This window comes from Ylistrum balloti, unplaced genomic scaffold (genome assembly GCF_031769215.1).
Source record: "Ylistrum balloti isolate Yb309-2 unplaced genomic scaffold, AGI_CSIRO_Ybal_v1 Utg370128, whole genome shotgun sequence".
Taxonomy (NCBI): Eukaryota; Metazoa; Mollusca; class Bivalvia; order Pectinida; family Pectinidae; genus Ylistrum; species Ylistrum balloti.
Window position 1 is genome coordinate 424,497 of NW_026782141.1, and position 22,307 is coordinate 446,803.

General features: G+C 35.2%; 1 protein-coding gene across 1 annotated transcript in view; it reads left to right on the plus strand.

Annotated features, from left to right (window-relative positions):
* Window positions 1–22,307, plus strand: part of LOC132550565 (sodium leak channel NALCN-like) — a 45,732-nt gene that overhangs the window by 19,873 nt on the left and 3,552 nt on the right. The window contains exons 15-39 of the mRNA XM_060214653.1: window positions 2,810–2,883; window positions 3,101–3,346; window positions 3,731–3,835; window positions 4,990–5,004; window positions 7,225–7,395; window positions 7,860–8,039; window positions 8,463–8,583; window positions 8,838–8,969; window positions 9,713–9,880; window positions 10,430–10,534; window positions 10,973–11,073; window positions 11,465–11,585; window positions 12,153–12,251; window positions 12,930–13,023; window positions 13,359–13,465; window positions 14,458–14,535; window positions 15,067–15,186; window positions 15,293–15,361; window positions 16,142–16,290; window positions 18,489–18,582; window positions 18,792–18,930; window positions 19,414–19,529; window positions 20,163–20,320; window positions 20,854–21,004; window positions 21,597–21,903. Coding sequence (XP_060070636.1) covers window positions 2,810–2,883; window positions 3,101–3,346; window positions 3,731–3,835; window positions 4,990–5,004; window positions 7,225–7,395; window positions 7,860–8,039; window positions 8,463–8,583; window positions 8,838–8,969; window positions 9,713–9,880; window positions 10,430–10,534; window positions 10,973–11,073; window positions 11,465–11,585; window positions 12,153–12,251; window positions 12,930–13,023; window positions 13,359–13,465; window positions 14,458–14,535; window positions 15,067–15,186; window positions 15,293–15,361; window positions 16,142–16,290; window positions 18,489–18,582; window positions 18,792–18,930; window positions 19,414–19,529; window positions 20,163–20,320; window positions 20,854–21,004; window positions 21,597–21,903 — 3,220 coding nt within the window. The remainder of the gene's footprint in view (window positions 1–2,809; window positions 2,884–3,100; window positions 3,347–3,730; window positions 3,836–4,989; window positions 5,005–7,224; window positions 7,396–7,859; window positions 8,040–8,462; window positions 8,584–8,837; window positions 8,970–9,712; window positions 9,881–10,429; window positions 10,535–10,972; window positions 11,074–11,464; window positions 11,586–12,152; window positions 12,252–12,929; window positions 13,024–13,358; window positions 13,466–14,457; window positions 14,536–15,066; window positions 15,187–15,292; window positions 15,362–16,141; window positions 16,291–18,488; window positions 18,583–18,791; window positions 18,931–19,413; window positions 19,530–20,162; window positions 20,321–20,853; window positions 21,005–21,596; window positions 21,904–22,307) is intronic.

Sequence of the window (22,307 nt, forward strand, 5' to 3'; positions counted from 1 at the left end):
ACTTGTAAGCTTACCTCCCCCTACCATTACACTTGTCAGCTTACCTTTCTCTACCATTACACTTGTCACCTTACCTCTCTCTCTACCATTTCACTTGTAAGCTTACCTCCCCCTACCATTACACTTGTCAGCTTACCTTTCTCTACCATTTCACTTGTAAGCTTACCTCCCCCTACCATTACACTTGTCAGCTTACCTTTCTCTACCATTACACTTGTCACCTTACCTCTCCCTACCATTACACTTGTCAGCATACCTCTCCCTACCATTACACTTGTCAGCATACCTCTCCCTACCACTCCCTACCATTACACTTGTCAGCATACCTCTCCCTACCATTACACTTGTCAGCTTACCTCCCCCTACCATTACACTTGTCACCTTACCTCTCTCTACCATTACACTTGTCAGCTTACCTCTCCCTGCCATTACACTTGTCACCTTACCTCTCTCTACCATTACACTTGTCAGCTTACCTCTCCCTGCCATTACACTTGTCAGCTTACCTCTCTCTACCATTACACTTGTCAGCTTACCTCTCCCTACCATTACACTTGTCAGCTTACCTCTCTCTACCATTACACTTGTCACCTTACCTCTCCCTACCATTACACTTGTCACCTTACCTCTCCCTACCATAACATTTGTCACCTTACCTCTCTCTACCATTACACTTGTCAGCTTACCTCTCTCTAACATTACACTTGTCACCTTACCTCCCCCTACCATTACACTTGTCAGCATACCTCTCCCTACCATTACACTTGTCACCTTACCTCTCTCTACCATTACACTTGTCAGCTTACCTCTCCCTGCCATTACACTTGTCAGCTTACCTCTCCCTACCATTACACTTGTCACCTTACCTCTCCCTACCATTACACTTGTCACCTTACCTCTCCCTACCATAACATTTGTCACCTTACCTCTCTCTACCATTACACTTGTCAGCTTACCTCTCCCTGCCATTACACTTGTCAGCTTACCTCTCTCTACCATTACACTTGTCACCTTACCTCTCCCTACCATTACACTTGTCAGCTTACCTCTCTCTACCATTACACTTGTCACCTTACCTCTCCCTGCCATTACACTTGTCAGCTTACCTGTCCCTACCATTACACTTGTCAGCATACCTCTCTCTACCATTACACTTGTCACCTTACCTCTCCCTACCACTCCCTACCATTACACTTGTCACCTTACTTCTCTCTACCATTACACTTGTCAGCTTACCTCTCTCTACCATTACACTTGTCACCTTACTTCTCTCTACCATTACACTTGTCAGCTTACCTCTCCCTACCATTACACTTGTCACCTTACCTCTCCCTAACATTACACTTGTCAGCTTACCTCTCCCTGCCATTACACTTGTCAGCTTACCTCTCCCTACCATTACACTTGTCACCTTACCTCTCCCTAACATTACACTTGTCAGCTTACCTCTCCCTACCATTACACTTGTCAGCTTACCTCTCCCTGCCATTACACTTGTCAGCTTACCTCTCCCTGCCATTACACTTGTCAGCTTACCTCTCCCTACCATTACACTTGTCACCTTACCTCTCCCTAACATTACACTTGTCAGCTTACCTCTCCCTACCATTACACTTGTCAGCTTACCTCTCCCTGCCATTACACTTGTCAGCTTACCTCTCCCTGCCATTACACTTGTCAGCTTACCTGTCCCTACCATTACACTTGTCACCTTACCTCTCCCTAACATTACACTTGTCACCTTACCTCTCCCTACCATTACGCTTGTCAGCTTACCTCTCCCTACCATTACACTTGTCAGCTTACCTCTCCCTACCATTACACTTGTCAGCTTACCTCCCCCTCCCATTACACTTGTCAGCTTACCTCTCCCTACCATTACACTTGTCACCTTACCTCTCTCTACCATTACACTTGTCACCTTACTTCCCCCTACCATTACACTTGTCAGCTTAACTCTCCCTACCATTACACTTGTCACCTTACCTCTCTCTACCATTACACTTGTCACCTTACCTCTCCCTACCAATCCCTACCATTACACTTGTCACCTTACCTCTCTCTACCATTACACTTGTCACCTTACCTCTCCCTACCACTCCCTACCATTACACTTGTCACCTTTCTCTACCATTACACATGTCACCTTACCTCTCTCTACCATTACACTTGTCACCTTACCTCTCCCTACCACTCCCTACCATTACACTTGTCACCTTACCTCTCCCTAACATTACACTTGTCACCTTACCTCTCCCTACCATTACGCTTGTCAGCTTACCTCTCCCTACCATTACACTTGTCAGCTTACCTCTCTCTACCATTATACTTGTCACCTTACCTCTCCTTACCACTCCCTACCATTACACTTGTCACCTTACCTCTCCCTACCATTACACTTGTCACCTTACCTCTCCCTACCATTACACTTGTCACCTTACCTCTCCCTACCATAACATTTGTCACCTTACCTCTCTCTACCATTACACTTGTCACCTTACCTCTCCTTACCACTCCCTACCATTACACTTGTCACCTTTCTCTACCATTACACATGTCATCTTACCTCTCTCTACCATTACACTTGTCACCTTACCTCTCCCTACCACTCCCTACCATTACACTTGTCACCTTTCTCTACCATTACACATGTCACCTTACCTCTCCCTACCATTACACTTGTCACCTTTCTCTACCATTACACATGTCACCTTACCTCTTTCTACTATAACTGTTTAGAAAAGGAAATTGAAAAGTGAGACACTTTTCTTTTTAATTATCTGTTTGCTCATATTCAATGTTTTTCCAGCGGAAGGCACGAGAACAGAGTGCTGAAATACAAGAAACCATGCCACTTAGATTGAGGATATTTGCCAAGTTTCCGTAAGTCTTACTTGGCTGTTTTATATTAGAATATTTTAATCGAACGATAGTTATAATTACAATGAGGACAATAATATGAATATGGTACCCAAATGCAGTTGTCATAAACAAACGAGTTGATAGCTCATTGTATGCTATTCTTGTAATCTACTACTTTCTCTGTGAGAAATCTTCCCCTACAAATTCTTGATAACTGATTTACTACTTTCTCTGCCAGAAATCACCCTCAGATGGTTCACCTGACAAAATTGACAGGAGATTTCAGCATCTCGGATATCCGAGAGAGCTTCATGCGACAATTCATGGGTCAGGAGTTAAACTTGACTGTAGATATACAGGAACACCATGAGGAGACAACTCCGTTTACTAAATCAACACCGCTGAGGCTGGTGAAATATTCAGTACAGGGGACAAAGAGTGGAGGGGTGGTGGAAAAGAAAAATGGCATTTCAATGATTGTGAGGTTGGTGGAATTATTTACTTTTTCAATTTTTGTGTTGTAACTGATCTAAGAAAAGGATGCATGCATTTATTTCTGAGCAAAGTCTTTGCTATTACTGTTTGTAATGGGCCTTGTCACCTCTAAATTATTATACAACTGTGAAACAAGTTATTTGAATTTAAATTAATCACTCTAGTTACCCTGAATGGAAGTACTATCAGGGTCTTTGTGTGCAAGGAAGTCTTTTTCACCCTGTATGGTCTGGTAGGAGACACCATAATTTCATATGTCCAATCAAGGTTTAAAATTCCATTGTGAAAGTTGAGTGGATTAGTACAGCAACACCTGCTTTAGTTGAATGCTTTATTGGTCACTTATGTAGATGTTGAAAAACCATTGTTACAGGGACTCAGCACAGCAGAAGATGCAGGTGTGTGGATCGACCCAGCTGGTGGCATCAGGGCCAAAATCTCTCCTGTCACAACAGTACCAACTCCGTATGGACCGCAGGTATCTCAGATCATAGGCAGGGTTTCCAGTGTATATTGAGAACATCAAGATTATTAAGTATTACAGTAATTTCTAATAAATATATGTGTAGTTTAAACACCAAAATTAAAAGGAATACAAAGTTGTTTAAATTTACATAACTGTTTAAATGTACATTCTGATAAAATAGAAATTACAATAAGATAGAATGTAAAAGTTGTTCATTATTTAAATATCAGACATGTTTGATTAGTAATTTAATGATTGAGGGATATATTAAAACTTCTATAATTAATTTGATACACAGTGACTAGTAGATCACTCACTTAACATCCATTAGTATTTATTATGTGGTGTATACTAGTAGAACATGTATATGTTGTAACTGTAATAAACTCACCTGATGTAGGAAGAACCTAGTTATGCACTGTCTAATCATTAGTATTGTTCCCCCAGTTGAGGTATAGATAACTGGTTTAGATGTAAGGGATAAAGTACCCGAGGTTTACTTAGGGTTTGATTTGCCTTATCATATCTCTTGTCAGCCTTTATGATAATGAAATTGAAATATTTTCAATTGTAATATTTTAAAAAGTGCCAATTTGAGAGATATTTTTTAGTTTTCTAGCCCATTGTGTAACTACAGTTGCTCTGTTAATTCGTGATATCTCGATAGCAATTCAGTATTCATGGATAAGATTTTATCACTAACAGTCGTCATGGGGATATCTGAATCAGGTTGGCAAGAAATTGTGATTTTAATCTTAGTATATTATTAAATACATAAACATTATCATATAATCAGTATCTAGACTTCATTATTTTCTGGTTTGCATAGGAACTCGGGCGTTCATGTCTAGTTGACATTTTCAAGTTTCAATTTTATCTTTTAAAATTCTGCTTTGTTTGGTGTATTAATTTTGTAAGCAATTTTTCTGGTGTTTTGCTTGAGATTATTTCATTTGTTCACACAATGTAAAACAATAATCATAAAGAAGGTATATTCTTGCTAAAACTTAGGCATATTGATATTTACAATCAAATTCTGGAAATTCTGTTTTTCCCAAATACAAAACCATTTTACTTGTAATACATAATGAAAATCACAAATTTCCCTTTCTTACTCTGCTATTACTGCGTCAGGAAAACTTTAAGGTTTTATATTTTATTTTCAGACTTTATCCCAAAACGTGAATATGGTCCAATTTTAGATTTGTGTTTGATTCTCTTGGTCATAATGCTACTTTTAACTGTTCCTTCCCCTCCCTACCTCTACTGACACAAGCTGAAGTATTTAATATAAACAATGTACATGTAAATGGAAATAGCATGTGTAAAAACAAGATATCAAACCTCCAATTAACTTATGTATAAAAACTCTAAATATTTATTTAGAGAAACATAATTATGTATAGTATCATTGATTGTCAGGTGTTCGTATTGTCCTTTACCAATCAGTAATAATCGTTCATAATGGGTAATGAAGCCAGATATAAAACTGATATAAAAAAAGAATTGAGTAATTCTCTGAGAAATGATTGATGAATAATTTCTAAGTTTTGGTACTCTATTTTCTCCTGGTTTAGTAGAGCAGACAATTTTGAAATCTATGATTAATTTTAATACAGTATTGCATTGTGTAAAGATTTTACTTGCATGGATTGTTAGAGTTGCCTACATACAGTCACTATGTACAGCTTTATCAGGTTAGAATGCTTCAATATTAAGGGTGAAGAGAGTCGTTCAATCAAAATTAAAACATTTTTATCTATTTAATTGTAGTGATCATATCAGTAGGCGTTTAGCTTAACTCAGCTTTTCTGAATTTAATTTTCGCATGTTTGCCAAAACATGGCTGAAATGATCCATACAAAGTGGAGATGAGATTCTTATATACAGCAAGTGAAAGACCCCAAAAAGGGACTGACTGCAAGGCAGAGCATGAAAGAGGTCACTGAGTGTTTGATATTGCCAAATCGTTGCTGAAATATCCTTACTGTGTACCGATGAAAATCTACACTCAACAAGTGACCGACACCCCAATCCACCACAACCATGTTTACTATTTTGCCAAAACTAAGCTGAAAAGATCTGTTACAATAGGATCACTGCGTTGCAAAAGCTTTTGAACTTGTTGACCTGTCTAAAATAAAATTTATTGGCAGCTTGAAAGTTTACATATGAATTAATATGATATTATTTATCATTATAGTAATATATATAGACTAAGTAGATAGGGTCTGAATTGGTTGGGAAAAAAAATTGCATGTAGAAAGGGTTTTTGTTTTTAGAGGAAAGCATAATTTTTGTAACGTGAAAACTAACTAGCATGACTGAATCTCAAGATTGTGTGTGCCTGAAAATTAGAAATAATTGTTTTTTGTGGATTTACTTTGTGTTTAACCATTTTGAAACTGATAGTAAAGGATCATGAGCTACACAGAACAGGAATGCACCCTCTCACATATACAGAATGTAATGGTACATTTGATTTCTTTAAATCATAGATATATTGTCATATATGTCATCTTTCAGAAAGATGACTTTGAGTTGAATTGCTATTTGTACATTTCATATGTAGATATATACATTTATGGCCATGAAAAAAATCTAAACTAAAAAATATTTAAAAAAAAAAATAAAAGAAGTAAATTTTCAACATGACAATACCCGGGTACACAAAGTATTCACTAGAGAATCTTACACTCAAGAGTATCATATATAGATACTTCACATAGAACCATTGTCTTTCATGGCAGAATTAGTTATTAATGTATTTAATTGAAAACGTTTGCTTGATAATCTCATCAAGTTGACAATATATATGTATTGTTTCATATTGCATTTACTGGCAACTCCATAGATATGCTTTATTGCAACAAAAATATCCAATTTGTTATCCCCTGTCAACACTCGACTAATGGACGTTCACATTCTAATCTGTGGTGATGATTACCTACTTCCCTAACTTTATCCTAAATAAGTTCCCATCCCCTACTTTCACTTTCCAGTATGTTATTATAATAACTGATAGGACACTATATAAAATCAGTATGGTAACTACATAAAGTAAAAGTGTATCATGTAAGAAATGTTACTGCAGAAAATTTCTATATTTAATGATTTCCCAGATATTCTATATTGGTTTATCTGGCTAATTTAGTCTGATACAACATTAGCTTTGTGTTCATTTCATAGTATTACAGTTTTGAGTTATGAAATATAACAGTGTATTACAATTTGAAATTTGGGAAAACAAAGCTGATTGGAAGTTGTATTGTTTTTTTTTTTTTATAAAATAAACAGAAATGAGTGAACATTTTAGAAAGAAAACTATAATATCGTAGATTACAAGGCCTTAATATATCATTGTTACTGTGATATCTGACAAATTTTATTTCATCCATCAGGAGTATGAGAGGATCTCGTCCAGGCAGTTTGAGAACAAGCACCAAAAGTCCAGGAACCGTTAAAGAAAATGGTGATTTACACTATGGTGTTGCTCACATTGTAAATCGAAGAAATGATGAATTTGATATCAAGGTGTGGCAGCAGAAAAAACAACAGGCAGAAATCAAAAGGTGTGGTGGAAACTTTGATAACAGTTATTATGCTTTGCATTGACAGTTTTAAATATTTTGTATTTTTTTTTATATTTTTGTATTCTGTTCTTCATACAGCCTTCTATCTTCTGTCTTGATGCAATGAAGTTAGTGTAAATGTGGAAATTTTCACATGGGGAAAATTTACACTAAATACATGGAAGTCATTTCACTGCATAAATTTCACCCCCAACATGAATTTTTAAAGTATGAAATATATATCACAGCATACATTACATATAAACAGGTTCTTACAGTCTGTCTTTTAAGATTATGAAATTCACAACAACAATCCGCCCTCGCAGAAATAAACATCAAGCGTGTTTTTACCAGACAGTAATTCATAACAAGGCTGGCTTTGTAATAAACAGATCATTTGTTGGCATTCTTTACTGTATATAACTGACTTAGTGATCATTGTCATTTTCTGCTAACTTGTGTAGGAATCAACAGGAAGAGGACCTCAGAGAGAACCATCCATTTTTTGATACGCCTCTGTTTGCTGTTGGGAGGGAAACTCGGTTCAGAAAAATTTGTCAGGTGATAGTTAATGCCAAATATAACTACATGTTGAGAGACCCAGTCACTGGCAAGGATATAAACAGCAAGTACAAACGTATACAGTAAGTAATCAGATAATGGATGCGTAAGTTGTTAGCAGACAATGTATGTAGCAAAAGTGTTTCCAAGATGTAAAAACAGTGACACTGAATAAAGATGTTTATATGAATACGTTGTAATTTGTCTCATCAGAAGAATGGATATTTTCATATTGTGATACAAAGTAGAATTTTTCTGTGACAATATAAAATAATATATAGCAATCATAAATTCAAAATTTCAACCTTTGACTATTTAGCTTGAATTATCTTTCATATTTTCATTGATTAACCTGTCGTATGCAGCCTTACTTACCTGTAGTATATGGCCTGACTTACAAATGTAATTACAGTATTTGATTTGACTTGTAGTTCTAGGTGTAATTCACCTTCAGTTTTCACCCTGACTTACCAGTAGTATTTAGCTTGACTTTCCTCTTGTTACAGTAAGTTGCTGGGTCTGGTGACCTACCTTGACTGGGTTATGATCATGGTCACCATCATGTCCTGTATTTCTATGATGTTTGAGACGCCTTTCTTCCGACTAATGGACCACCTCAGTCTGAAGGTAAGTATTCTTAATGAAAAATTCTTGTCAGATGTAGGTCTATGTATTGGCAACCAAATTATATACATATTGCGTAAGCAAAATCCCAATATGATCCTCTGAAGAACAAAAAAAATAAGAAAAAGAAAAGACCTTGAAAATCATGCAAATTCTTTCCTTCCTACACCTTTAATGATATAATGATGTTTTATTTGTTAACTCAGGTGACAGAATATTTCTTTGTGATCTGTATGATGTTTTATATGTTAACACAGGTGACAGAATATTTCTTTGTGATCTGTATGAGTCTAGAGATGGGCCTGAAGGTTCTTGCCAATGGGTTCTTCTTCACACCCAAGGCTGTAATCAAGGACTTTGGTGGCATTCTTGACCTTTTTATATACTCAGTAAGTACAGTTTTATTTCCTCTAAACTTATACACTGTACTTGTTAAGACTTGTGACTTGTTGGCTCAAGACTGAATACCTGGTTCTCACTTATACCATAACAGACAGATGGGTACTCATTCTGGCAGATAGATAAGTACATGTTAAATGACAGGAAATCTGGTACTCATTTTAAAAGAAACACTGGTACTCACTTACTCAATGACAGAAAGCATTTGACTAATGTACTCTGCAGCAGAAAGCCTAGTATCTCACTTTCTCAGTGATAAAAGTCCTTGCACTGACAATTCTGTAAAAAAAAGCAGATACCCTTTTTCTCTCTGACAAAAAGCATGAGACTCGCTCTGCATTGGAAAGTTAGGTGCTCTCTTTATCTTTGACCGAAGTCTAATACTCACCTATTCTGTGAAAGAGAGTCTGTGACTTTTCCAAACTGGTCCTCATTTGACATCCAGGTTGTTCAGTTTACTATCACTGTATTTCAAATCTGTCCATGAAGTAGACAAATCATGTATGATTATGTTTCCTATTCATCAATCCAAGTCTTCTCATTAAAAGTTAGTGACACTGTTTTATGGATAATTGTTTAATGAACTATTCATGATATTGTATCTCATATTAACCACTTGTTGAAAAAAAAGTTAAAAAAGAATTACTCCACAATACAAAACCTACAGTGGATAAGTAATTTGGAAACAGTTTTGAGGTACCTATAGCTGTTGTTGCCTTCTCAATGTTTACAGGTGAGTGTAATCTTTGTTTGCTGGATGCCACAAGAAGTCCCTCCCATTTCTCTAGCCCAGGTGTTTATGATTCTACGCTGTCTCCGTCCACTCCGCATCTTTGTACTCGTACCACATATGAGGATGGTGGTATATGAGCTTGTCAGGGGATTTAAGGAAATTCTATTGGTAAATACTATCATATGTAATAGATTGTTTAATTACTGATAAATCAATACAGTTTTCTATGTATGCTTTATTTTTAAGGTTTTGCTAGCAGGAGAACTTTCATAGCTTCTATACATTTTAATTGTCTTCTGAATTTCCAATAATAATGATAAAAATTGATGAGACGTTGTTATAGTATCCATGACCAGGGATAATTAACCAACACTCAAACTAAGGATGATGAGTTAGTTAACATGGTATATAATAAAGGAAAACTTACAAAATATTTCATTGTTTACTTCTATTTATATTTTAGTTGATTAGGTTGGTGATCAGTTATGAATTAATTGTCAGTCTTTTAATTGGTAGTAATGGTCAATTAAAACATCAAATTCTGTTTTTATCACTGATCTGATATGTTATTGAGTGATTCTGTATTATGACGTAAAAAATCAAACCGTCCACTGAAATGAGATATTAGCATAATCTTATATATGTATATAATTATATTATATATATTATTATAATTTTGGACCAGCAATATTAAGATATCTTTGATTCTGTCCATAGGTATCTGTTCTGCTGATAGTCCTTATGTTTTTGTTTGCTACCTTTGGTGTTCATCTGTTGGGCGGTCGTTTAGCAAGGTGTAATGATCCTGCCATTTTAACAAGGGTACGTATTGACGAAGAAGTAGTAGAAGAAAGAAGATATACAAGTACAAGATTGAATCAGTTTTAACTATTAGCATTGTATTTTATTACAGTAACACTTAAATATGTGGTTACTTCAGAGACATGTTGTTTTACTGATGTTATTGTTAACCTTACAGTAACACTACATTGTATAAGTTGCTTTCTCATTTTGCCCAAAAAAAAAACAAAAAAAATCTAAAGATTTATTTTCAGCAAAATTCTGTAAAACAGTTGGACAGTTATATTCAAGATTGTTGTTAGATTTATTCCTGCTATGAATTAAATATGCTTGGCTTAATCACACTATGTTATTAATAGGTGTGAATGTAAAAATGTAATATTTACAGAGTTATCGCCCTTTTTCTACTCTTTATCAATTGTATATGCCTAATCACTATTTGGTTGTTTTATCTGACAGGAGAATTGTACTGGAATCTTCCTAAATCAGGTGTATGTGACCAAGATGAAGGTGAAGGTCTTTAAGAACGAACAGCCAGGTTTTTATGTCCCTAGGACATGGTAAGGGTCCACAGTTTACGAAATTTAAAAAAAGTTTAATTATTGCATGATTTAAGTATTAAAAAATCTTATACATGAATTGATAATTTGTTTATGCACCCATATCATAGTTTTTGTGTTGAATTATACCAAGACACAAAGACTTTACAGAACTTTTAACAGTTAGTGTTTCTATGTGTGATTTTCTGTTTTACATTCTTGATTATCTATAAGAATTTTGAATTTAATTCCAATTTGTGAAAAATTAAACCTAGTTTTCTAAGATGTATGCATTTTATAGGTCATTCATTCCATTTTGAGAAAAACTATCATGTTACTTTATAAAATGATGAATAAAATTTTGTCAAAAGATATCACAAGTGATATAATGATGTTTGTGTTCAACTTTCAGGACAAATCCCTATAATTTTAACTTTGACAACATTGGTAATGCCATGTTAGCCCTGTTTGAGGTGCTGTCGTTAGAGGGATGGCTAGAAGTGAGGGATGTAATCATTGAACGAGTTGGCACGGTTTGTCACTTTTGTCATTATCATTTTGAATACTTTAAAGTTTTATAAGAAAATCATTTTTTTTATGTTTTAAAAATTGTTGAGAAGTTCTCATTGAAATTGGAGTTCTGTAACATCTTAAATATTTTGATGGAAACTTCAAAGCTTTTATTTTTGTTGTTATATTATTGAGTTAATTTTAGCATCAAAAGTATTCAAAAGAAGAAAAAGTTTATCACAAAATGTTTATAGATTATATGCATGCTCTACTACAGGAATGAAGTGATCTAAGTCTGACTATAGCCAAACTCACTTTTATAGCCTTTAATGCACATATGTAGAGTAACAAGAAACTATTATAGCTCAACCAGAAATTTTGTTTGATCAAACCATCACACATATGTTATGAGTTGGACACACATCACTGTTGTAATCAGCATATGTTATTGAATGGGAAATGGTAAGGGCCCAAAGTAGGCCATGAACTTTGAACCAATCTGTGCTGGAATGAAGTTAAGTTCTGTATGGTATTTAGATTTTGTATATGGTACTAGTGTCTGTTGTAGTAATTATTATTTTTGTTTTCAGGTCCATGCTATCTATGTACACGTGTTTGTATTCATCGGCTATATGATTGGTCTGACACTGTTTGTAGGTGTGGTCATAGCCAACTACAGTGAAAATAAGGTCAGTACTAGTTTATAAGTAAGGTCAGTACTAGTAAGTCCCCCACCAGGAACTGAGGAGAGCTTAGATTTTTGCATGTGTCCACTTGTCCTTCTACACAACTTGTCTTTATATTTGGGTATGGGTTCACTCTGTTGAAGCTGTGTGTCATGCATCAAATAAGGTCCCTCTGACTTCCTTTTTGACATTTGACCTACATTAAAGAAAATTTTATTCGAGCTCTATCTCCAACAATACTAGGCACTGGAACTTCATACTTTGGGTATTGGTTCACCTTGAGGAGGCAGTGTGTCATGCATTGAAAGTTAGTCACTCTTAACTAAATTTTGACCTTTGACCTCTATCAAATAAAAGTTTGTTTGGGATATATCTTCTAGATGAAATCAGTTGTAATATCAAGTGTAAATGTCTGTGATAATTTCGACACACAATCCATGGTAACCTCATAATACAAGTTGCTGCCAGCTGCTTAGTAAGAGTTGACTTTTTTGGTTCTTTAAATATGTGCGTTTAAATTGGATTTAGGTTTTATTGCTTAAAAGATCACACAGTTTGTATGTTTTGAAGATAACACAGAAATAGACAGAATAGTATTGACACCTTACAAACATCTCTTACATCTGAGTACTAGTTTCCAATCTCATGTTCTTAGTATGATGTGTAAATCTTGTTTAACAGGGAACTGCCTTATTGACTGTTGACCAGAGAAGATGGCTGGATCTCAAAGGCAGAATCAAGTTAGCCCAGCCCCTCCACATACCTCCTAAACCAGGTAATCCCTTCAAAACACAGAGAAATGGTCATTTAAAAAATATTGTGTAAAAGATCATGCATTTGAGTATTTGATTTATTATCAATATAAAATTGAAGAATATTTGATGATTATAATTCTGCTAGTATAACTCCATGATAGATTATTTGGTACATCATCAGTCATTTTAGTCTAAGATCAGGGCCTGAGATGTATGGTTTTATCTTTACCAGGGCCAGGTTTAATTTGGTGTTTCTCAGGAAACTTTGAGATCATGAATCATCTTGTACTTACACAAATCCATGACATTTTCCCATGCCTGTTACTTTAATAATGATGGAGTGTTTCTTCTCTAGATGCCGCTGGTCTCCGAGCTAAGATGTATGATATCACACAAGACACCATGTTCAAGCGAGCCACTGTTCTTTTGGTTCTCCTCAACTGCAGCCTCCTAGCAGTGCCAGTAAGTGTCTTTTGTGTAGGCTACCATCAAATATCCTTGTAGTACTAATATAAAACTATAGTCAAGCCTGCCTCATACCCCAACTCTATATAAAATATATTTTTGGGTCTTTGAGGGCCACTTATTTCAAGTCCCTATTAATACCATTCATAGGTAATTATTCTCTGTATGAAGGCTTTGTACAGCTACCATCAAGGCACAATAGCTCAATAAAGTTACCATGACACCATAGCACAGTTAAGTTACCATAATATGATAGCTTAGTAGTTATCATGTAGCTCAGCCAAGTTACCATGAAACAATAGCTCTGTAAATTGACATAGCACAATAACTCAGTAAAGTTACCAAGGAACATATTACTCATTTTAGTTACCATGGAACATATTACTCAGTTTAGTTACCAAGGAACATATTACTCATTTTAGTTACTAAGGAACATATTACTCATTTTAGTTACTATGGAACATAACATATTACTATGGAACATAGTTTAGTTACCAAGGAACATATTACTCATTTTAGTTACTATGGAACATATTACTCAGTTTAGTTACTATGGAACATATTACTCAGTTTAGTTACCAAGGAACATATTACTCATTTTAGTTACTATGGAACATATTACTCATTTTAGTTACCATGGAACATATTACTCAGTTTAGTTACCATCGAACATATATTTTAGTTAAGTTACCATAGAACATATATTTTAGTTAAGTTACAATAGGACAATTTACTCATTAAAGTTACCAACGGATATGAAACTCAGTTAAGTTACTTTGATACATAAAACTCAGTTAAGTTACTTTGATACATAAAACTCAGTTAAGTTACTTTGATACATAAAACTCAGTTAAGTTACTTTGATACATAAAACTCAGTTAAGTTACTTTGATACATAAAACTCAGTTAAGTTACTTTGATACATAAAACTCAGTTAAGTTACTTTGATACATAAAACTCAGTTAAGTTATGTTATGGTTGTTTTTCAGTGGAAGGAATCCAATATGCCAACAACATATGCCTTAGCTACTGTATCTGCTATATTCACTATGATGTTCTTCTGTGAAGTAAGTGTACTACATCTTTATCATCTAAACCATTCAAGTGTTGTTTGGCTTTGTTGATTTCAGCAGTAATAACATCACCTGTACCATCCTGTTGATGCAACTAAGTGTGATTTTTATCAGTTAATTCAAATTTCATTCACAATTAACATAAAATTTTCAAAAATTCAATGTAAAGTTATAAGATCAATGCTTCATGATTTTCAAGGTTTCATTGTCACCTGGTAGCATAATAAAGTTAAGTGTTGTTGATGCGGATTTCTAGATATGGTGTTAAATGGGATATTTTGAATTATTGAGTATTTTTAGAATAAGAAAACTTCTGATGTAGATAATTAGTATGTAAGATTTCCTAGAATTCAAATTTACTTATGTTGTATGGTGAGAAAACAGTAGACAGCAAATCATGAAAATAGCATCAGAGAAAGCATTCCGTTTTGAGAAATCACCTAGGTGATTGTTAATCTCTGCTTTTTTTCATTTGAAATGCTAGAATTTTTTGTAAGCAATTTTTAAAAAATGAACTGCTTTTAGGTGGTGATGAAGATGATAGCCCTTTCACCATTGGGTTACTGGACAAGTCGTAGAAACAGATTTGATATGTTTGTCACCCTGCTGGGGCTCGTCTGGATCATCCTCAATTTTACTATAGGGGTAAGTGAGGCTTAATTGCTTGGCAAATGACATACAAGCTTGTCTTTAAATCTAATTTGTGTATTTGTCTCAATATCTAATTCATAAATTATGTTTTAATTTTCAGAATGATCAAACTCATTCCTTTGGCTTTATCGTGATAGTTCTGCGGTTCTTTACCATTACTGGCAAACATGTAAGTAGTTTTAGATTCAAACAGATCTGGGTCTAATTCATTATACTATTGTACTTATCCTGTAGCCCCACACAGTTTCTGAACCTAAGCCAAATTGTAAACTTATAACAGAACAGAGATTATTCTCTGAATTTGTGTCATTTCTACTGCAACACCACACATGAGCTCATATCCAGTTACCGATAAATACAGTATTTTGAGTAAGGGTTGCATATTGTTGAGAATACTTATCGTTAACATAATAACTTGGATGAGAACTTTCAATTGAACTAGAACATGAAGAATATTCAAAACTTCACTTTCTCTGATATTCATTGTCACATCACTTGTAAGGTTGAACTATTGTTTTAAATTGAAAACCTTACAGTCAACGCTGATTTCTAGAAGTCAATCACTGAATATAACAGATATGAAAAGATAGTCAGCTGACACCATCCCAACATTCAATTCTCCCACTAATCATGGATAGTAAGTGTGTAACTTACTCAACCATGTGTGTTTTCTCAGGACACTTTGGTTCTCTTCCTAATAAGAAGAGCAAGAGGTTAATGTAGAACTTGTTTCATATTTGTTGTAAAATGATAAAGTTTATAGTTAAAGAATTTGTATCATCAGGCTACGTTGAAGATGCTGATGATAAAGTTTATAACTAAAAAATTTGTATCATCAGGCTACGTTGAAGATGCTGATGATAAAGTTTATAACTAAAAAATTTTTATCGTCAGGCTACGTTGAAGATGCTGATGATAAAGTTTATAACTAAAGAATTTTTATCGTCAGGCTACGTTGAAGATGCTGATGCAGACAGTGGTGATGTCCGTGTTTAAGAGTTTCTTTATCATCATGGGAATGTTCATCCTGATGATGTTCTATGCATATGCTGGTGTTATTCTATTTGGCACTGTTAAACATGGCCACGACCTTGGAAGGTAACTAAGAACCTTTTATTTTATAGTTTGTCGTCAGTTGTGATAACATTAGCTTACCATCTTGTGGCCACCATTCATTGCTTATCATGCTCTACCATTTGTCACTTAAGTGCCTTCTCGCTGATCTTAATGTCGTCTGAGCATATATCACTCTATATTCCTGATCATTCTTTGAAACATTTATGAATCCTAGATTCAAATTGTAATTTGTAATGCACAGTTCATGAAACAATTGGTCTTGTTTCTTTTCTTTGATGTGACATAGGTAGGTATGAGAACTATGACCCTCCTGTTACACTGTAGATCATGAATAGAACTATGACCCTCCTGTTACACGGTAGATCATGATGAGAACTATGACCCTCTTGTTACACTGTAGATCATGATGAGAACTATGACCCTCCTGTTACACAATAGATCATGATGAGAACTATGACCCTCCTGTTATACTGTAGATCATGATGAGAACTATGACCCTCCTGTTACACTGTAGATCAGGATTAGAACTATGACCCTCCCGTTACACTGTAGATCAGGATTAGAACTATGACCCTCCTGTTACATGATAGATCATGATGAGAACTATGACCCTCCTGTTACACTGTAGATCATGATTAGAACTATAACCCTTCTATTACACAATAGATCATGATTAGAACTATGACCCTCCTGTTACACGGTAGATCATGATGAGAACTATGACCCGCCTGTTACAATGTAGATCATGATTAGAACTATGGCCCTCCTGTTACAATGTAGATCATGATTAGAACTATAACCCTCCTGTTACAATGTAGATCATGATTAGAACTATGGCCCTCCTGTTACAATGTAGATCATGATTAGAACTATGACCCTCCTGTTACATGATAGATCATGATGAGAACTATGACCCTCCTGTTACAATGTAGATCATGATTAGAACTATGACCCTCCTGTTACATGATAGATCATGATTAGAACTATGGCCCTCCTGTTACAATGTAGATCAGGATTAGAACTATAACCCTCCTGTTACAATGTAGATCATGATTAGAACTATAACCCTCCTGTTACACTGTAGATCATGATTAGAACTATAACCCTCCTGTTACACTGTAGATCATGATTAGAACTATAACCCTCCTGTTACAATGTAGATCAGGATTAGAACTATAACCCTCCTGTTACAATGTAGATCATGATTAGAACTATGACCCTCCTGTTACATGATAGATCATGATGAGAACTATGACCCTCCTGTTACAATGTAGATCATGATTAGAACTATGACCCTCCTGTTACATGATAGATCATGATGAGAACTATGACCCTCCTGTTACAATGTAGATCATGATTAGAACTATAACCCTCCTGTTACATGATAGATCATGATGAGAACTATGACCCTCCTGTTACAATGTAGATCATGATTAGAACTATAACCCTCCTGTTACAATGTAGATCATGATTAGAACTATAACCCTCCTGTTACAATGTAGATCATGATTAGAACTATAACCCTCCTGTTACATGATAGATCATGATGAGAACTATGACCCTCCTGTTACAATGTAGATCATGATTAGAACTATAACCCTCCTGTTACATGATAGATCATGATGAGAACTATGACCCTCCTGTTACAATGTAGATCATGATTAGAACTATAACCCTCCTGTTACAATGTAGATCAGGATTAGAACTATAACCCTCCTGTTACATGATAGATCATGATTAGAACTATGGCCCTCCTGTTACAATGTAGATCATGATTAAAACTATGACCCTCCTGTTACATGATAGATCATGATTAGAACTATGGCCCTCCTGTTACAATGTAGATCAGGATTAGAACTATGACCCTCCTGTTACATGATAGATCATGATTAGAACTATGACCCTCCTTTTACACTGTAGATCATGATTAGAACTATAACCCTCCTGTTACATGATAGATCAGGATTAGAACTATAACCCTCCTGTTACATGATAGATCATGATTAGAACTATGACCCTCCTGTTACACTATAGATCATGATGAGAACTTTGACCCTCCTGTTACACAATAGATCATGATGAGAACTATAACCCTCCTGTTACACTGTAGATCATGATTAGAACTATGACCCTCCTGTTACACTATAGATCATGATTAGAACTATGACCCTCCTGTTATACTGTAGATTATGATGAGAACTATAACCCTCCTGTTACAGGCATGCCACATTTGGAACCTCCTCCAATGCTATAGCTCTGCTGTTCAGGATTGTCACAGGGGAAGACTGGAATAAAATTATGCATGACTGTATGGTAAGTTTACATCTCCAGATCATTTTCCATGATGCCGAATTAGCATCTTGTCCTAGACTAAACTTAAAACAGATTTCTAAATGTGAAGGATATGCCAAAATAAGAAAAGTCCTTCATATACTAATAGCTTAATGCAGATTTGAACAGTGAAGGAAATTGTTTTTTAAAACCTTATATATATTGGCTGAATTGTGTGTACTCTGTGGTAGGTGAGTCCTCCGTTCTGTACACTGGCTGACCCTGGTGAGAATTATTGGCAGACAGATTGTGGAAACTTTACGGCCTCTTTGCTCTACTTCTGCTCCTTCTATATCATCATCACCTACATCGTCCTGAACCTGCTTGTTGGTAAGTTTTCCTAATTTTATTTGATAATTCAACATTGTAAAAGATACAGAGGATAATTAATGATTTTGCATTTAGTGTCCTACATAGTTCACAAGTTTGAACTTTGCACTCTTGTTGTTACATGAGGGCAGACTTTATACTCTTGTGTTTCATGGATATAGACTTCCAGAGTCAAGCCCTGTTGTGTAGCAGTTATATTTACTGTAGGTTATAGACATAAGATATTGCTATATGTAGGGGATGAAATTTCGCAACATTCACAGTCTCTATAAATAGGCTGAAATGAATTAATCCAACAAAATATCAACAATGAAATAAAAATCTAAGATAATGTGTGTTATATGCATGTATACATGGATACCACTGTGATGACATGTGCAAAATATGCGCCCAAATATGGACAATTGTTGATAATAGCCAAAATTTAACATCTATACAGTGAATGATGGACCATTAATTTGTATTGGGTTGTGTTCCTTATAGCTATCATCATGGAGAACTTCTCTCTCTTCTACTCTAACGAGGAGGATGCCCTGCTCAGTTACAGTGACATCCGACACTTTCAGAACACCTGGAATCTCGTCGACATCAGCAGGAAGGTAAGTCTAGCATTTATTTAGGAATAATATCATACTCCAAGCAGTTCTCTTAGTTCCGTGACGACACACTGTAATATAATTAAAATTACTGTGCATTTTCGCTGAACTAAGAGAACTGTAAGGGTGTTTAGGTCATCTGATAATATTTTGATTTGGATCAATGGCATATTGTGTTTAAGTGTGTAAGGTATACATTGATGATGACCTTCGGTCTCTTAAGTTTGCATCATAGCTTGCACATCATGCTTTTTTATCTATTGAAAACCTGGTAAGGCTTGCTAATACAAATGCATTTGATTTTCCATTGAAAATATTCATTATTCATAATGATGATAATTCATGAATTCCGGTGTTAGCGCACCTCCCCATCTAGATTTTGACATTGATTGTGACCAATTGAAGTTTTCTACCATTTCCTAGGTTTCAATGATTCAAACCTTTACATTTCACTAGTGATGAGTCCTTAGTAGGCCTAAACAGCTGTATGGTTTAGTAATTCTAAATTGTTATCAAAAGGTGCTTTTCACTCTCATGTACATGTTTATGTCTGAAGTTATTGATGCTATTAATTATACATTCCAGTGTGTTATATCTAATACTGGGAGTAGTAATGATGAGTGTTGATGTTTCCAGGGTGTTATATCTGTAAGGAAGGTGAGACTGTTACTACGGTTACTTAGGGGTCGTTTAGAAGTAGACCTCGAAAAGGACCGACTTCTGTTCAAACACATGTGTTATGAGTTGGAAAGACAACATGGTGGAGCTGAGGTCACATTTCATGATGTTCTGAAGTGAGTATTTTACTCTATGTGTAAAGGTGGGCTTATTTTTGTGTCATTCAGTCATTGTTTTTTATATCAAGATCCTAACCAAGTTCAATATCAGTCCTGAGTTGTTATACTTTTTGTAGAGCAGGATTCCAAAAGTGTTAAGAATAACTACCCATCACTTTGTACTCTTATTAAATTATGTAATGATTCTAGTTAAGTTATAAAGAAATGTTGTAAATTTCAAAACATTTTCTTCTATCCTGGGAAAAGGTCAAATTTTGTGTATTTTGGGCTGTAGCTCTAAAACCATTCATGGTAACATGAAACTTTGCACATGTGCCAGAAGTTAACCTATTTTTCCTACATTTTCTGTTACCATGGAAGCATAAAGACAAAAATAATTTCTGATTGCCGTCCATTCCAAACCGAACTAAAGCTATATCATTGTAATAAGCCCACGTCCTGACTTTACTAAGAAATAATGTGTTGAATTCATTGGCTTATTTCAGAATAATTAAGAATTCATGAGTAAACTAATATTAAATATTTCACAGCATGCTGGCATATCGGTCAGTGGATATCAGTAAAAGTCTTCAGCTGGAAGAATTACTGGCGAGACAGGAGCTTGAGTGTACTATAGAGGAGGAAGTGGCCAAACAGACCATCAGGAACTGGCTGGACAAGTGTCTTAAAAGGATAAGGGCGGTATGTGTTCTACATATCTATGTAGCACACTATATACAACATCTATTTGTCAACAAACCTGTATCTGGTAATAAGCCCACCCATATATATTTCTATTCATTGAAATTACACAATGATGTATTACTTTCGTGGAATTAGCCAACATCCTGACTCAAGACAGATGTGATGTCCCCTGGGTTTATTGCAGGATCTTAAACAGTCATTTGAAAAAAAAACAAAAAATAAAAATTTTAAAATTATGTTATATATGCTTATGTTTATTATGTAATAAATAAAATACCCTTCTTGTAACCTCTCGCTATGCAAATCTCATTTGACATATAAAGAATTAAATTAGGGTTTGGCCAAAGAAAGTTATGTGAAAAGTAGAATTCATTACAAAACCAAACATTCAAGACCATTTTAATGGGATTATTAGAGTGTTGTATAAATTATAGTCTTGATTTCTTAATTATCAGGATAGAAATATTTAATTGTTTTAATCATTTCTGCGAAAAATTGCTTAGGATACCACGGTGGAATTCAATTACATAAACAAAATCTATACCTGTAATCGTATTCAGTTAATGCAGATTTATTGCTGAACTTACAGAAAGAACATTCCAACATTCTGACCAACCTGCGGGCAACCAATGAGCCATTGTTTACAGTAACTGAGCAGCCGTCCAGTGCTGCAGATAGTAGTGAGGAAAGTAAGGATGAGGGTCCAACTCTACCACGAACCAGGAAGAAGGGAACAGTTGAGCTGCAGCCTCCAAATATCTTAGTGCAGCCCCCACCCCTCTCCCCTCAGGGCTCTTTTGTCAGAAAGTACCTAAACCCTTCATTAGGAGATGGACTCTCCCGCGTGGACAAAGATAGGCCTGGTCTTAAGAAACGCAGCACCAGAATCTCTACAGGTTTGTATATTATTGTTTTCTCCTCTACACGTTGTGATTACCTAGCTTTCTACTAGTCATTTCTGACGATACAGACATTGGTAGGTTTATGATAGTCTGAATCCTCCTTTTATGAAAGCACAGGATTTTAGTGACCTATTCATGAATAGGCTTTTAGGCATAGTGCTGTTGTAAACTACTTTTTTTCCCATTCTGTTCATTATTTTTTCCATCCACACATAAGTACAGGATTTTAGTGACCTATGCATGTTGTAAACTATATGAAACATTGACTGATTGCCGAAATGTGCATGGGTGGTTAAAATCCTTTGTTTTCATAGAGGGAGGAATTCTGATAATCCTCTGTGACCAAGACGAAAAGAGCAGTTGTAGATAAATAGTTAAAACCGTTGGGACTGTACAAC